We start from the raw sequence: 13,816 nt of genomic DNA, 5'->3' as shown, positions 1-13,816 counted from the left end.
TAAAGCACCAGTGAAAGTGCTCTCAAATGTTAGTCTGCAGCCCTGTGCTGATTTAAAAGCTATACACTGATCTACAGTATGTCATTCTCACGTGATCACATGCACTGAGCAGCAATATCACCCCCCCCCCCCCCCCCCCCCCCCCAGCCTATAGCAAACCTCCAGAGAAAGGATTAGTCTACAGTACATAAAAAATCTATATTATAATATAATGTAGTGACAGCATAAAAAAGACAAACAGTGTACAAAGACTATGCCTATTTTAAAGTCCAGTCAGAATCTTAAAAAACCTTTATGATATTCTGTATGACTCCCCAAGCAAACACTAAACACTGGCCATAAATAAGGACAGCATGCAAGGTAAAACTCTCAGAATTGAGATCTACAGTGGGTTTCATGTAATGTAGAAAGAATTCAGTTGGGGCTGTGCTGCCTCCTAGTGACAGAGGAATTTTTTCACTCTAGTACGGTAGGGTTCATATTTTCATTTCATCATTATTTCTATAGCACTTTTGCAATGTAGATTGTGTCAAAGCAGCTTAACATAAATGACATTCTAGTAAACTGCTTCGGTCCAGTTTTCACAGTTCAGTTTAGTTCATTTCAGTGTAATAAAAGAAATGTTTACACTGAACAGGAAAATCTTGTTTTAGTGTCTAGTTGCTTAACAAATTCATCATGAAGACAGAGAGGCACCTTATAGTCAAGTACATCTGAGCAGTTAAACACCACACATTGGATTGCCAGAGCCTTTGCAAGGTCTTTTGTGGTCTCAGTTTTGCCTGTGCCTGCTGGACCTGCAGGAGCTCCTCCGAGATCCAGCTGCAGCGCTCCCATTAGGCAGAGGTAACAGCGATCCTATGATAAAAATGAGTAAACATAACAATGATAATGCAAATGCACACTACATTAATATAGATTATCCATACACTGATATGCACTTTAATATATGTAGTTTTAACTTAGTTTTTTAGTAGTTTTTAAGTTTTAGTATATGTAGTTAAACAGTTCTTATGCATGACGTAAAAATATAAGATCCAATATCAGAATCTGGATTTGGATTATCAGAAAATGATCAATAAACTGAAAAACAAACCAAGATATTTATTCTATTAATCAACAAGAAGTGAATTGCTTGAATGGACAACCATTCAGTATGTTAACTTTTTTTTTTACTTTATGCCAAACCATTATTCTTCAGATTGCAAATTTTTTTATACAGACTAAAATATAAATGTATTTTATATAATGCATTTGACAAATCCCTTACCATCATAAGGAAAAAAAAAAATTTAAATGAATGTGTACCGTCAGTGGAGTGATTACTAGACGGGGACATGCTCCCAAATATTCATATCCATAAATATATTGAGAAAGTGCCATCCGGGCCACACAATCATCCAGATCCACATCCCAATAATATCGCAACTGCCTCTGCCACTCGAAATTATCGCTAGAATCCACCTACAAACACAGAATACATTGACATTTCCATTACTCAATGCAGTGGTACTGAAATGTTTAGGTTACAAAGCAGGGTACAATTGATGCTGTTGAAGAAACAATAAAGGCAGCTCTGCTCATAAAATTGGGATTATATAAATTGCATGTTATTTTTATTTAGTACAATCTTGGATAAAATATTTCACATAATATGTTAACATACGCAACACAAGACAATGCAATAAATAAACTCATAAAAATTACATACACTTGAATACACCTAAATCTTAATACTATGTGATGTTTCCTGGATAATTTACAAAGGATGATTGTATCATTTTTACATTTTACATTCACATTTTACATTTACACTTTTGGACACTTTATTTTAAGATATCCTTGTACACTCCAATTTATTTAGGTACTGAATAACATTACATAATTGCATGCGTTAAGATTATACTGTGGGTAAGTTTAGGGGTTAGTTGCATGTAATTATTCATAATTTATTATAATTACACACATGGTAAATACACATAACATGTGTAACAATAACCTTAAATTAAATTCACTTTTTTCACTGATGATGAAAGAGGGTGTTAACTTTTTAACAGGATGATGATATGTAAATTTCTTTATTTGTTTGATTACAGATCACATCAAACTGCCCTTTAGCTAAATACAATTTTTTTGTCATACTGTATTAATGTTAAGTTTTTAAACTTAATGTTAAGCTTTATGTACAATTCACAATATTTTAAACTTTAGTTCATGTGTAATGTAGCTGTGTGAACATAAACAACATCTCTGAATGTAAAATGCTAAAAGTTCAATGCAAAGAGAGACATTGGCTTTTACAGAGTTACCTTAGAAAAACCTACAGCGAACAAATTTAGGACTACAAAAAAAGATATCTGGGCTAGTGAGATCAAAAGCGCTTCCGGTTAAGTGCATTCACCTCGCACACACACCCTGCACACCTCTCTGCTTTATTGTTATAGCAGAGAAAGCTAAAATGTCACTGCTATTTCCATAGAGCTTCTTCTGTTTCTGTATTTGGGCTTCCAAAGGACACAACACAAAGAGAAATTTTTTTACAATTAAATTTTAATTATGTTCCAGAGAATTATTAAAAAAAAAAAGATATAGCTCTAGCATTTGACAAAGGACAGCTTCCAGAATCACTTCCAGTGCTGGATTTGGCTAAAAACTCCTTCAACCGACCTAGCTGTGGATTGTGAGTATTTTTATTTGTTAAATTCATCAACTTCATGCATAGTTTCCAGAGTTAACGATATGTTGTAGCAAGGACATAAGCAAGAAGGTAAACAGGAAATGCTGTTTGACACCGTTAACAGTTTAGCCACAAATTCATATTTTTTAGTCAAAATTGCTGTAAACACCCACAATCTTCAGCTGCACTGCTGTGTCTCTCGATGCAACCACTTTCCCTGCGTTCTACATCTCAAATAACAAACAAAAGATCACATAAGGTATGTGAACGTTTCATATTACTTACACATGCTTGTTTTGAATTTATGTGATATACACTTGTCAGATTTTATTTTAGAGAGCAGGCGCAAGGTTCAGCTCTGTGCTCTCAATTTTTAGGCAGCCAAGACTACTAACAACTGCTCTGACTGTACTGTTTACACAGCACAAAAGTTTATACTTGTAGAGGCATGACGTGGAGCCAATCCGCAAATCACATCACATTATGTTAGCTGACCAATCAGAGCCTATAGGAGGAAATAGGAAACATGACCTTTGTTTTCATGTTAGTTGAGTAGCAGTATATAATACGAAAAGATATAAGAATAATATAATATATGTAAGATATACGAAAAAAAATATTGTGATTTTCTACAAATGAAGCATGAGCACACATTGCTTTGCATCTTATAATCACAACCAAGCCTTAAAGGGTCACGAAACACCAAAACACATTGTGTCCCACGCTGCTAAAAACACTATTAGGACATATATATTTCACAAAAAATGTGAAAATTGGTTGTTTTTGCGTTATTTCAAGCAAATCCGTTCTTCCGGTTTAAAAAAAGTTTTTGAAGCTGCGTCATGCTGATTAGGTACTTTTGTGTATTCCAGCGTGTAGACTGGCTGTCTGTACCTGCGAATGCATCGTGATGTCTCTGAGTGTGCTGCATTCATTCATAGAAAAGACTTGGTTTAAACCAATCAGCATGCTCTATTGTGTATGAAGTGCAACTTCATTAATATGCATGATAGCTTTGAAGACAGTTTGTACCTGTACAGTGTTCAGATGGCAGAGAGACACCACGTTGTGTTGCCTAAACAAGTAGGAGAAGAATTGTTTGGAGATACGGGTCGTCAGTGTTGCTTTTATAATTTATAATTATAAATTTATAATTATAATTTATAAAAAGGTTTTGTTTTCATTGTCCCACTATGAGAGCACAGCTGGACTCACATGTGGATTACAGTGCATGCAACGCACATCAGAAATACATGTCTAAGGAACTTTTTTTACCCGAGACCTTTTCTCACCTGGAAACGGTGAAATCTGGATTTGCTGCTCATCTCCTTTTAATAAAGATGCAGTTCCAGTTGGTGTTGATTGTCCTGTCTCTACAGATTTGGTAAGTGAGCGATCAGTGGTCTTTGTTTGTTAATTCAGATGGCAAAGTTATTTCGTATCATCAGCAGTACTCATTCAGTGTTTAAAGACAGACCTTGATCAAATGATTTCTAAGTTACTAAAGTTTACAGCACGTTAATATCATTACAATATTATGGACTGAATGTGTAAACATGTAAACACCGCAATCAAACTATTATCGTTGCGTAGGATTTTTTGCCACATTTTGTGACTGGATAGTCTATACACACTCGGCTTTCTGACGCTACCTGCCGAGTGCTTACACCTGCCGAGTTACAGAGAAATGCAGAGGGTTTTTTTTCTCTCATTCGTCGTGTGGTATCAAACATTGCATTAAAAATACACTCTTCCAGCAAATCCTCGAATCAAATATCTTATTTGTCACGAGGGGCATGAATGAAATTCCTGAATGAAGGAGCCAAACTGGAGTTAAAGTCCATTATTTAATAATTTGTCAAATAATTTGATTACTGATGTCCGTATAAACACAGTTACAGTCACTGTCTTTCTGCCCTGCGTCTGTGTGTTTGTTTTGCCTCTGTGAAAATCATCGCGTGGCCAAACCAACACTCCCATTTTTATGCAAATTGTTATGCACATTCCCCTTTTCCCTCCTCCGGCACTACCACCTATACAGAGCTGGACACGCCCACTTTCCTGACGTTTTCCAAAGTAGAGGTTTGAAAACACCCCAGTGAAACAGGGGGGTTTCATGGCCCTTTAAAAAAACATTTTGGACCACCCCTTTAACAAAGCATTAACAAATACTTTAAGCTAATTAAACAACTAGTAAGCTACTTATTATTAGTTAGTAAGGTATTAGTTAGGCTTAGGTATTAGCAGGTGGGATTAGGGATGTAAAATAATATAATGTAAATAAAATAATATCATGCTTTAGAAGTGCTAAAAAACAGTTCATATCTCAAAGGCAGGAAATAAGTCAGTAAATGGTGTGAGGTGTTACTTAAACTAAAGTCTTATCAATATTTTTTATATTTTCACCTTTAGTAATAGTTGTGTATGAGTCCCTTAAATGTCTTTATGAATGAAAAATCTTTCTCAAAATCATACAGTAACCTCTGGAGATATACAGAAAATATATGCATTCTGGAGAACTAAAGAATGTAGATTCAAAGACCTTGGATCTCGGTCCCTGAAGGAAATGCACATACCTGCTCTTTGACGAGATCTGTGACGATATCTCTGGCATGCACATCTATGGTGATGAGAGCTGTGATGATGTTCCGATGAAGACTAGGCAAATTCCCACGGACCAAAGCAGCAAGAGCATTCAGTCTCTGTTTAAACACACACCCACAGATGAATACAGACAGACATACACATACATAAATACACTTGAGTCATGTGCCACTTTATTGGTATACCTTGCTAGTATTGAGTTGGACCATCTTTTGTTCACATTCAACAGAAAATAAAAACATCAAAAAACAATCCTCACAGCTTTTGAACAACATCATACAGTTCCTACAGATTTTACAACTACACATGCTTCTTATGTCGGGCAATTCTTCACTTGGCATTTTTGCTACCATTCACTCTAAAATCTAGAGATTCTTGTGCTTCAAAAATCCAATAGATCAGTATTTCCTGAAATACTCACAGCTATGCTACATTCAAAGTCAAATTATTCACATTTCTCAAGTACAGGCAGCTATAATTGTGTGCAAATCAACATTGCCACCATGTGATTTGATTGAACAAATATTTGAAAGCAATAAAGTGCACCAAATAAAGTGGACAGTGAGTGTACAGTAATTTTCGTTTAGTAGCAATTACTCCCAAGGAACTATAAATGAATAAACAAATCCACATAAAACACATCAAAAGTGTCATTTGTTTGCAAATTCAGATTTAAGCATTATCTAAAAGTTGAAGAAGCTTTCTATTGATGTTTAATGTCTTAGGATAAGACAATGTTTGAATGCTACTGAGATACTACTATCTAAACATCTGGAATCTGAGGATTTAAAAAATCTAAATACTGAGAAAAACACGTTTAAATGTGCAGAAATTAAATTCTTAGCAATGCATATTACTAATCTAAAATTGAGTTTTAAGTTTTGATGTGCAGTAGGAAATTCACAAAATATGTTCATGGAATATGATCTTTAAATAAATGATTTTGGATAGCAAAAAAAAGGATAACTTTATCACCTACAATATATTTTGACTGCCAAAACATACCTGTGTAAAATAAGATTCAAGAATATAATGTCACCTCAAAGTTAGTGATCTCAAACTCTTGTAGCGCTTGAAAATGGTCATGTTCTCCTTCTAGGCAGTTGTCCATGTCCCTGCACCACATGAGCTGAGAGATGGTCAACACCACCTGCAGAAAAAAACAGGTGAGATGTTCATACACAATGCAAGCTTAGTGCTTAGTGCTCAATTTTTATTTTTTTTCCTCAGATCAGATTTTTTTTCATTGCTGTTCACATTGTTTTAAATGTGGCCAAAATCAGATTTCCAGTGTGAACTGATCATGATCCTAAACTGGCCCATATGTGCAAAACAAAAACAACTACACACAGCATGAACTTTCTAATTACAGTATGTACACATGTTTCCAGATTATTTTTAATATGATAATTATTGACATTTTTGCAGACAACAGCAATGAATTTTATGAACTATAAATGGTTGTTTTGCTAGTACTAATGTGTATTTGCTAGTACTAATGTATCTGAAACCTAAAAAAAAGTGCTTCCCCTCATGGAAATACATACTTAAATTTAGCAGCTGATCACAAATAAATCGGAATTGAAAGATGAGATTACATGCGAATTGTGTTGTTCTCACTATCATGAACATCTAGCTACACTTGCCTGCCACAGAGACACACACAAACACCAATTTGAGGACAAACCTGTGATGGATGTCCAGCCACAACCCACTCAACTCTGGGTTTGCTCTGATAGTCGGCAATTGCAGCCTTACTGAGTCTTCTAAGAGAAGAGAACATGGCCTCCTCCACCTTTCCCAACCAGTCCTCTACATTTCCACGAGCCTTCAGTCCTTTGCCCAATACCACCTACAGTACAAACACACCCATTTTTAAAGGGTCATGAAGCTTTGTTAAAACTCAAAGTGTTATGGAATGTGCCACTTTATTACATAATATTATGGTTAAACACTGCCTCCACAAAAAAGAACAATGCCTGCTTCTCCTACATCGCAATGTTTTCAGCCCAGCCTACTGATTCATACATGCCGAATGATAAATAATGAGAGAGTTGAATGCAGGTCTGGAAGTATGTAACCAAAAACAACAAAACTAAAACCAAAACGAAAATTTGCATTGCTTTCCTTCTGATCCCATCACTAGGAAAGAGTGGATGATCCTTATGTTTAAAGTTCTTTAGCAAAAATGTGGTGTTTTGTTGACATTATTTTACCTTGAAATAATTCACAAACAAGGAAAAATTATTTGTTGGACTTAAAAAAAAAACTGTCAAAAGTCCAATTTAAGCACTTTTCAAGCACTTTCCAGGTGCATTTCAAACTTTTCCAGCACTTTACAAGTGTGGTAAATTATATATGTTTGCATACATACGTCATAACAATATATCAGATGCTAATCATTATTGTTTTTGTAGTATAATATAATATTCTGAGGAAAAAGTTTGATAGCTTGTTTAACACTGAAATACTATCATTTATATGGTGGCTGAGAGAACTTAATGCGCTACAATTTAAGAAAACACATGTAATTACAAAAAACTCAGCAAATTAAGAAACAATCTTGATCCATTTGACGGCACAAGTGTTGCATATTCTCACAACACAAACAGCTTAAGAAACATTTTGCCACAGCACAAACAACTGAAGAAACGTGCTGCATTTTGTCCAGCCCAGGCTCATTTTGAAAACGTAGTCCCGTGGATGTGGATTTAATTTTTTTAAGCGAACGCTACGGGGCGTGTGACGCCGTTCCCTTTCACGCTTACCGGCTGACCGCTTACCTCCGTGTGGAGGGCTTTCCCGCTGCAATCAGTTATTCCAGTCAGCTCATCGTGTGTGTCGGCGGACTTCAGATGCAGAGAGGAGGAGTTGACCACGGCGAGCGGGTTCAAGGCCGGGGAAGAGCGGTTCCAGAAATCAGGTAAGACAAAAACAGAATCCAAAAAATAAAGTGAAAGAGTTCATAACAGGGTGAGAACGTGGTGAAATCCAAAAATGTGGTGAAAAAAACGGACGAGGGCTTTTCTTTTTCTAGACTTTTCTAAAAGGCTTTTCTAAATTGTTGCTCGGGTTTAGGGAAGTGAGCGGGCGGGCAGGTCAATCGGTAAAACTGGTTGGGTTTAGGGAAGGAGGAGGGTGGGTCAGCCGATTGGCCGGTCGCGCAGTCAATCATTCGGTCAGTCAGACAGCGGCCTCTGGTAAGTTGACTCCAGAACAGCGCGGGCGCGAACGGCACTCGCCAGAGACATTCGAGATACGAAAAAGCGCACACAGCGGCCTCTCGTGGATTCGGGAAAACAAAAACTGCACAAATACGTAACTCCTACGTTTTCAGAATGAGACTGGGTTGATTTTGTCACAACACAAACAACTGAGGAAACGGGGAATTTATCCGGGCCTCACAACTCTCAATGAAAGAGCATTTTTTCTCTTCCCCAGATGTGATAGTCCGAACACTGCCAGTCTGGGACGCGATGCCTTCCAGCTCGCAGGATTGGTGCACTTCGCCAATGGCTCACAAGCTATGGGAGAGCGCATTCCACTGGGAGCGTGTATCTTTTTGGGCATTAGCACGTGGCGCCTCTCTAACAGACATTGTAGAGCTGCTGGCTGGATGATACCTAATATATTGCGAGATTTTTTAATCTTGAGGGGAGCCAATTTTCTCTCGTGTGCTGGGAAACCCTGGTGAATGAGGAAATTTGGTTAGGTGTTGTAAAATGCTTGCTGCACCTTTCTCTCTAACACAGAGATACGTGCCATTTCTCGCTCAGTAAGTTCCTCACTTGGCAAACCCTGCAAAGATTCCTCCAAGGCCCCAAGCATTTGACTCAACAGAGGAGTCAGGTGTTGGCCGGTTACATTGTTAGCATGCCTGCTGGTCAGCAAGCGTTCTGGATATAGGTTCCCCTCCCAGACGGACCTGTGTCTTCTCTCACCGCTAACCATCTTCTCAGGGCAAATACATATGTCTTCTTGCCACCAGGTCTCTTCTGTTAAACTCACATTAGAAGACCTAACCTCTGATGATGCAGGTGTGCTCACACTCTTGGCTTGGTATAACCTCTCACCGGGGGCAAGATAGTTTCAATCATTGTGGCATTTTCATACATTTTCTCACAGTGGAATTTTCCAAATAGCATTGAAGTTCCCCTCACGAAGGGGTACACTCTGGTTACCAAAGTAACCCTCGTTCCCCGAGGGGGGGGAACGGAAATGGTATGTTCCTTCGCCACAATGATTGCCCCTTAGCTGTTGGGCATAAAAACCTCTTCAGCTAGAAAAGGATGCTCAGCTTGGCAAGCCCTGCGTTTATATTTCCAAATTGATTGTAAGTAGCGTAACCTGTGCACGCTGACATTGCCAACTCATTGGCATTTGATTGACCTGTTTATATACTCTTTCAGATGATTGGATTTTGACAAAAATCCCATAGTGGAAGTTTCCACATAGCATTTCCATCAAGAATTTTAGTTCAGTGTGTGATAGAGACAGGGCAGGGCATATAGTAGCTTGTCCCCTTTTTAAAACAGCTAATCAAAGCAGCTGTCCTTTTAAAAAAAAGAAGAAAGAATTATACAAATTGTCAGTCATAACAGTGGACATGACCATGTATGTGTTCACACAATAAAAAATAGCCTATTGCTTCCAAATTGTGATAAAAAGTAGACCCCCAGAAACAGTACAAAATAAACAACAAAAGGCAGTTAATTATTTACTTTTTTACTCTTTATACGTTTTGAATATTATCACTGAACATATTTTTATATTAATAAACAAAAAGAAAAAGAATAGAGACTTGACCTTTTCTCCCTCTGGAGATACCATGGATAAGATGTCATTAGTATACTGTATTTTCTCGACAGTGTCATCCCCTTCAGGTGTCGTAGGTGTAAGCGTGGCAAACTCCAACTGGGATATCGCATCAAAACACTTCCTGAGATGAGGCTGCACAGCCTGAGGGTTCCGTGTCTGAGCCAAAATCTCCAACAGTTCATCATTAGATAGAAAGTAGAACCTAAGCCATCGAGAGAAGGGAGTAAAGTCATGACACAGCATCAACAGAAATCAGCATTCTGATGAGAAAGTGCAACGAGTGCATGAGTGTGTGCAGGCACCTTGGGAAAATAACTCTCTTAGATTCTAGGTAAGCCTCCAGGCATTTCTGTATCCGTTCAAGAAGTGCATTATTATTTTGAAAAACATCCAAAATCCCTGAGGACACAAAGTAGGGCAGCACTGCTCAAAGGTATGTATAATTTACACCATTTTTTCATTATTGCACTTTACCTACAATTGTATTCATACAGTGCACATTGAGTTTATTTTTTTAAATGTAAATGTGTTCATTTCATCTTGACTGTCTGTGCTTTGTGCATATTTTCTGAGCGTCATCAGGCCAGACCTGTTTGTGTGGCTGCACGGAGGGCATTTGGCATGCGGTTGACCTTCCTCATGATCTCTTTCCAGGACTTGTCCACTTGCAGGAACATCTTAGCCTCAGCAGGCAGCTGCCTCTGAATGTCAGGAGCACTGAAAATACTCTCAAGATAAAGCCAGCTTCTTTGACATAGCAACCACTCATCCTAAAAATCACAACAGAGGAGAGAGAAAGAATTTATGAAAAAAAGAAAAAAGTGGTGTTGGGGAGAGTGGTGTTGAAATATAACAAACGTAAAAGTTTTAACTGTTCAAGAAGCCCTGGAGTATTTTTTTTTTTATATTTTAACAGATTTCTGTGTGTTGAGCATCAGTTAAGACAACGTTAGCACCTGCTAGCTTTAATTGTGGAGAAAACTAGAAAATTTTGAGCTTTTGTCAGCTAATTTCATCTTTCGGGTTTAAAATCATTTTTGGGGTAAAATCAAAATTGGTGACTAAGGGCCTGTCTGCCTGTCCAATAATGATGGTTTCTCTTTACTATTCATACCTGAGTTTTCTTATCCTATTGACCTTATTCTAAAGTGGAATTTGAAATTCTAAAGAGGAAGTGCACCTGTTTTCGCGATTGTTTTAGAACTTCCAATTCAGTCACCTATGGGAGAAATGACTAGGACTAATAAATGGCAGAAAAAAAATAGAGCAAACTACTTGCTCTACAAACCAATGTTTGCATTACTATACAGACCAAGTAGAATAATATAATTAGAAAATATCAGTTTGCAAGATCAAGCAGCGTAACAAGCAGTTTGTAACGTCTAAAAACTAATGGAAGTGAATGAGACCGGAAGTCTCGAGCCAAAAAGATTTAAATGGCTGCGCCCACTCGTCGGCAAAGAATAAGGTGAATAAGACAGGGGTATCCAAACTCGTTCTAGAGGGCCGGTGTCCTGCATATTTTAGTTCCAACCCCAATTAAACACACCTGAACCTGCTAATCAAGCTCTTCCTAGGTATACTAGAAACTTCCAGGCAGGTGTTAAGGAAAGTTAGAGCTAAACTGTGCGGGACACCAGCCCTCCAGGAACGAGTTTGGACATCCCTGCTATAAGAAGACACTACTTCTCAATTATTTATGAAAGCACGCTGTTCTGAAGGCTAGGCAGACCTGCCAAGCTGTGCGACCGTATCCACACACAGCTTGGCAGTATTTAGTTCTGTTCTGTTCATGAAGGGTCATATGCGTTTGCTTCCATGATTCACGGGATTTGTTGCATGTTTTTCTCTGTGGTGTTGTCAGGGTCGATACAGCAGAGCCAACTGACAGTTGATCGCTCCCCTCTTTTTCCCTCTTTCTGCCAGCCCACTTCTCCCGCCCCTTGCAGCGCTCCATGCCCATCATGAAGCATTTTTTTTTTCAATTATGAAGCAGACTTGAACTGAAAGAGGGGGGTTTCATGACCCTTTAAAAAAAATTCGTTTTTTTTCAATGACCACAGAATGATAACAAAAAATTCTGATAAAAGAGGGTTGATTTATTACAAGACAAAAACTTAAAAGTGTGGTTTTGTTTTCATGATCATACAAACACAATGATAACCACAAAAAGCAGATTTAACACCAAGCAACATGATATCTCATCTCATATCAAGTTTATGATAAAACAAAACAAAGCAAAAAACTAAAAAAACAATGACTTTAAAGGGATAGTTCACCCAGAAATCTGCCTTCTAAAATTCTGCCACCCCTTACTTGTTTCAAACCTTAATAAGTTTTTTTCTTCTGCTGAACCCCACAGAAGAGTTAATGAAACATGCTGGAAACCTGTAAGCATTGACCTCCATAGTTGTTGTTTTTCCTATCATGGAAGTCAATGGTTACAGGTTTTCAGGTTTTCTTCCAAATATGTTCTTTTCTGCTCAACAGAAAAAAAAACTCATAAATGTTTGGAACTACTTGAGGGTGAGTAACTAGTGAGAAAATTTTTATTTTTGGCAACTATCCTTTCAAAGGACTGAAAATGCATACATTTTGTTGATTTAGCACCAAACGTTTGACATTTATTCATTAATTTTCTTTTCGGCTTAGTCCCTTTATTAATCAGTCGCCACAGTGGAATGAACCGCCAATATATCCAGCACATGTTTTACGCAATGGATACCCTTCTAGCTGCAACCCATCACAGGGAAACACTCATACACTCCCATTCACACACATACACTATGAACAATTTAGTTTATTCAATTTACCTATAGCGCATGTCTTTGGACTGTTGGGGAAACTGGAGCACCCGGGGAAACCCACGCCAACATTTGACATAAAATGTATTTTTTTTGAAGTTCATAACTCTAGTTTGGATTACCAAGGTCTGGTTGAACAGCAAAAGCTGTCTCTGCCATTTGTCAACTCTGGCTTTGATTGGGCCTGCGTAACGGGATGATGCAACAGTTGCAACGTTGACTATACTGTCATCAAGAAGCACCTACAAAATTCACACAGGCAAAATACAAATATTACTTATATTAAAAAAATGTATATTCTTCATTCAATTCTGGAAAGAATGAGAGTTACATCTAAATTTAATTTACCTGAATGTCATCGGTTCCACCAAGAATAAACACATCCTTAGTGTCCCGATGAGGCAGCACTATAAACTCTGTCGTCTTCCAGGAATCCTCAATCTATCAACAGTGTGTATGTGTGAAGCTCAACACAAAGACGTGTATGTATAATGTTAAAAGACAATAATAAATGTAGGCATCACCTTTCTGAGAATGTTCTCCAGAGATGCTTCTCCTGAGGCTTGTCCAGACACCTGAAAATTTGACAGGATACATCCGGTTAAAGAATGAATTTGTAGTTCCTATATGCTGATTTACGCCTTCCTGTTAGGTTGTGGCTCAAACCTAGAGTTTTTAGTATATCAGTGAGTGTTAAAGAGCCCATATTATGAAAATGCCCTTCCATGTATTGTGTAACACAGCTCTAAGTGAAGTGAAATATCCAGCTAAGGCTTAAATCTGTAAGTGTACAGTGTTTAAAACTGTTGATTCAGCTATAAACGAGTCGTCTTGATAACGAGTCATTAGGTGTTTCGCCATGACGTAATAACGAAGTTATCACCGCGTACGCGCAAACCCGGAAGATTTGAAA

The 13,816-nt window shown here is 37.7% G+C and overlaps 1 protein-coding gene across 1 annotated transcript in view; it reads right to left on the bottom strand.

Moving 5' to 3' along the window:
• The window catches only part of dnah6 (dynein, axonemal, heavy chain 6), a 203,204-nt gene that overhangs the window by 162,725 nt on the left and 26,663 nt on the right, over window positions 1–13,816 (bottom strand). Inside the window, exons 21-31 of the mRNA XM_087237125.1 lie at window positions 13,428–13,478; window positions 13,252–13,344; window positions 13,026–13,145; window positions 10,689–10,869; window positions 10,402–10,498; window positions 10,088–10,301; window positions 6,969–7,133; window positions 6,321–6,431; window positions 5,254–5,379; window positions 1,309–1,464; window positions 697–858 (exon numbers count right to left, since the gene is read on the bottom strand). Coding sequence (XP_087093251.1) covers window positions 697–858; window positions 1,309–1,464; window positions 5,254–5,379; window positions 6,321–6,431; window positions 6,969–7,133; window positions 10,088–10,301; window positions 10,402–10,498; window positions 10,689–10,869; window positions 13,026–13,145; window positions 13,252–13,344; window positions 13,428–13,478 — 1,476 coding nt within the window. The remainder of the gene's footprint in view (window positions 1–696; window positions 859–1,308; window positions 1,465–5,253; window positions 5,380–6,320; window positions 6,432–6,968; window positions 7,134–10,087; window positions 10,302–10,401; window positions 10,499–10,688; window positions 10,870–13,025; window positions 13,146–13,251; window positions 13,345–13,427; window positions 13,479–13,816) is intronic.

Source organism: Danio rerio, chromosome 1 (assembly GCF_052040795.2).
Source record: "Danio rerio strain M-AB ecotype USA chromosome 1, GRCz13ab, whole genome shotgun sequence".
NCBI classification, from domain to species: Eukaryota; Metazoa; Chordata; class Actinopteri; order Cypriniformes; family Danionidae; genus Danio; species Danio rerio.
Note: the sequence above shows the minus strand (reverse complement) of the source record. Positions and strands in the feature narration are given on the sequence as shown.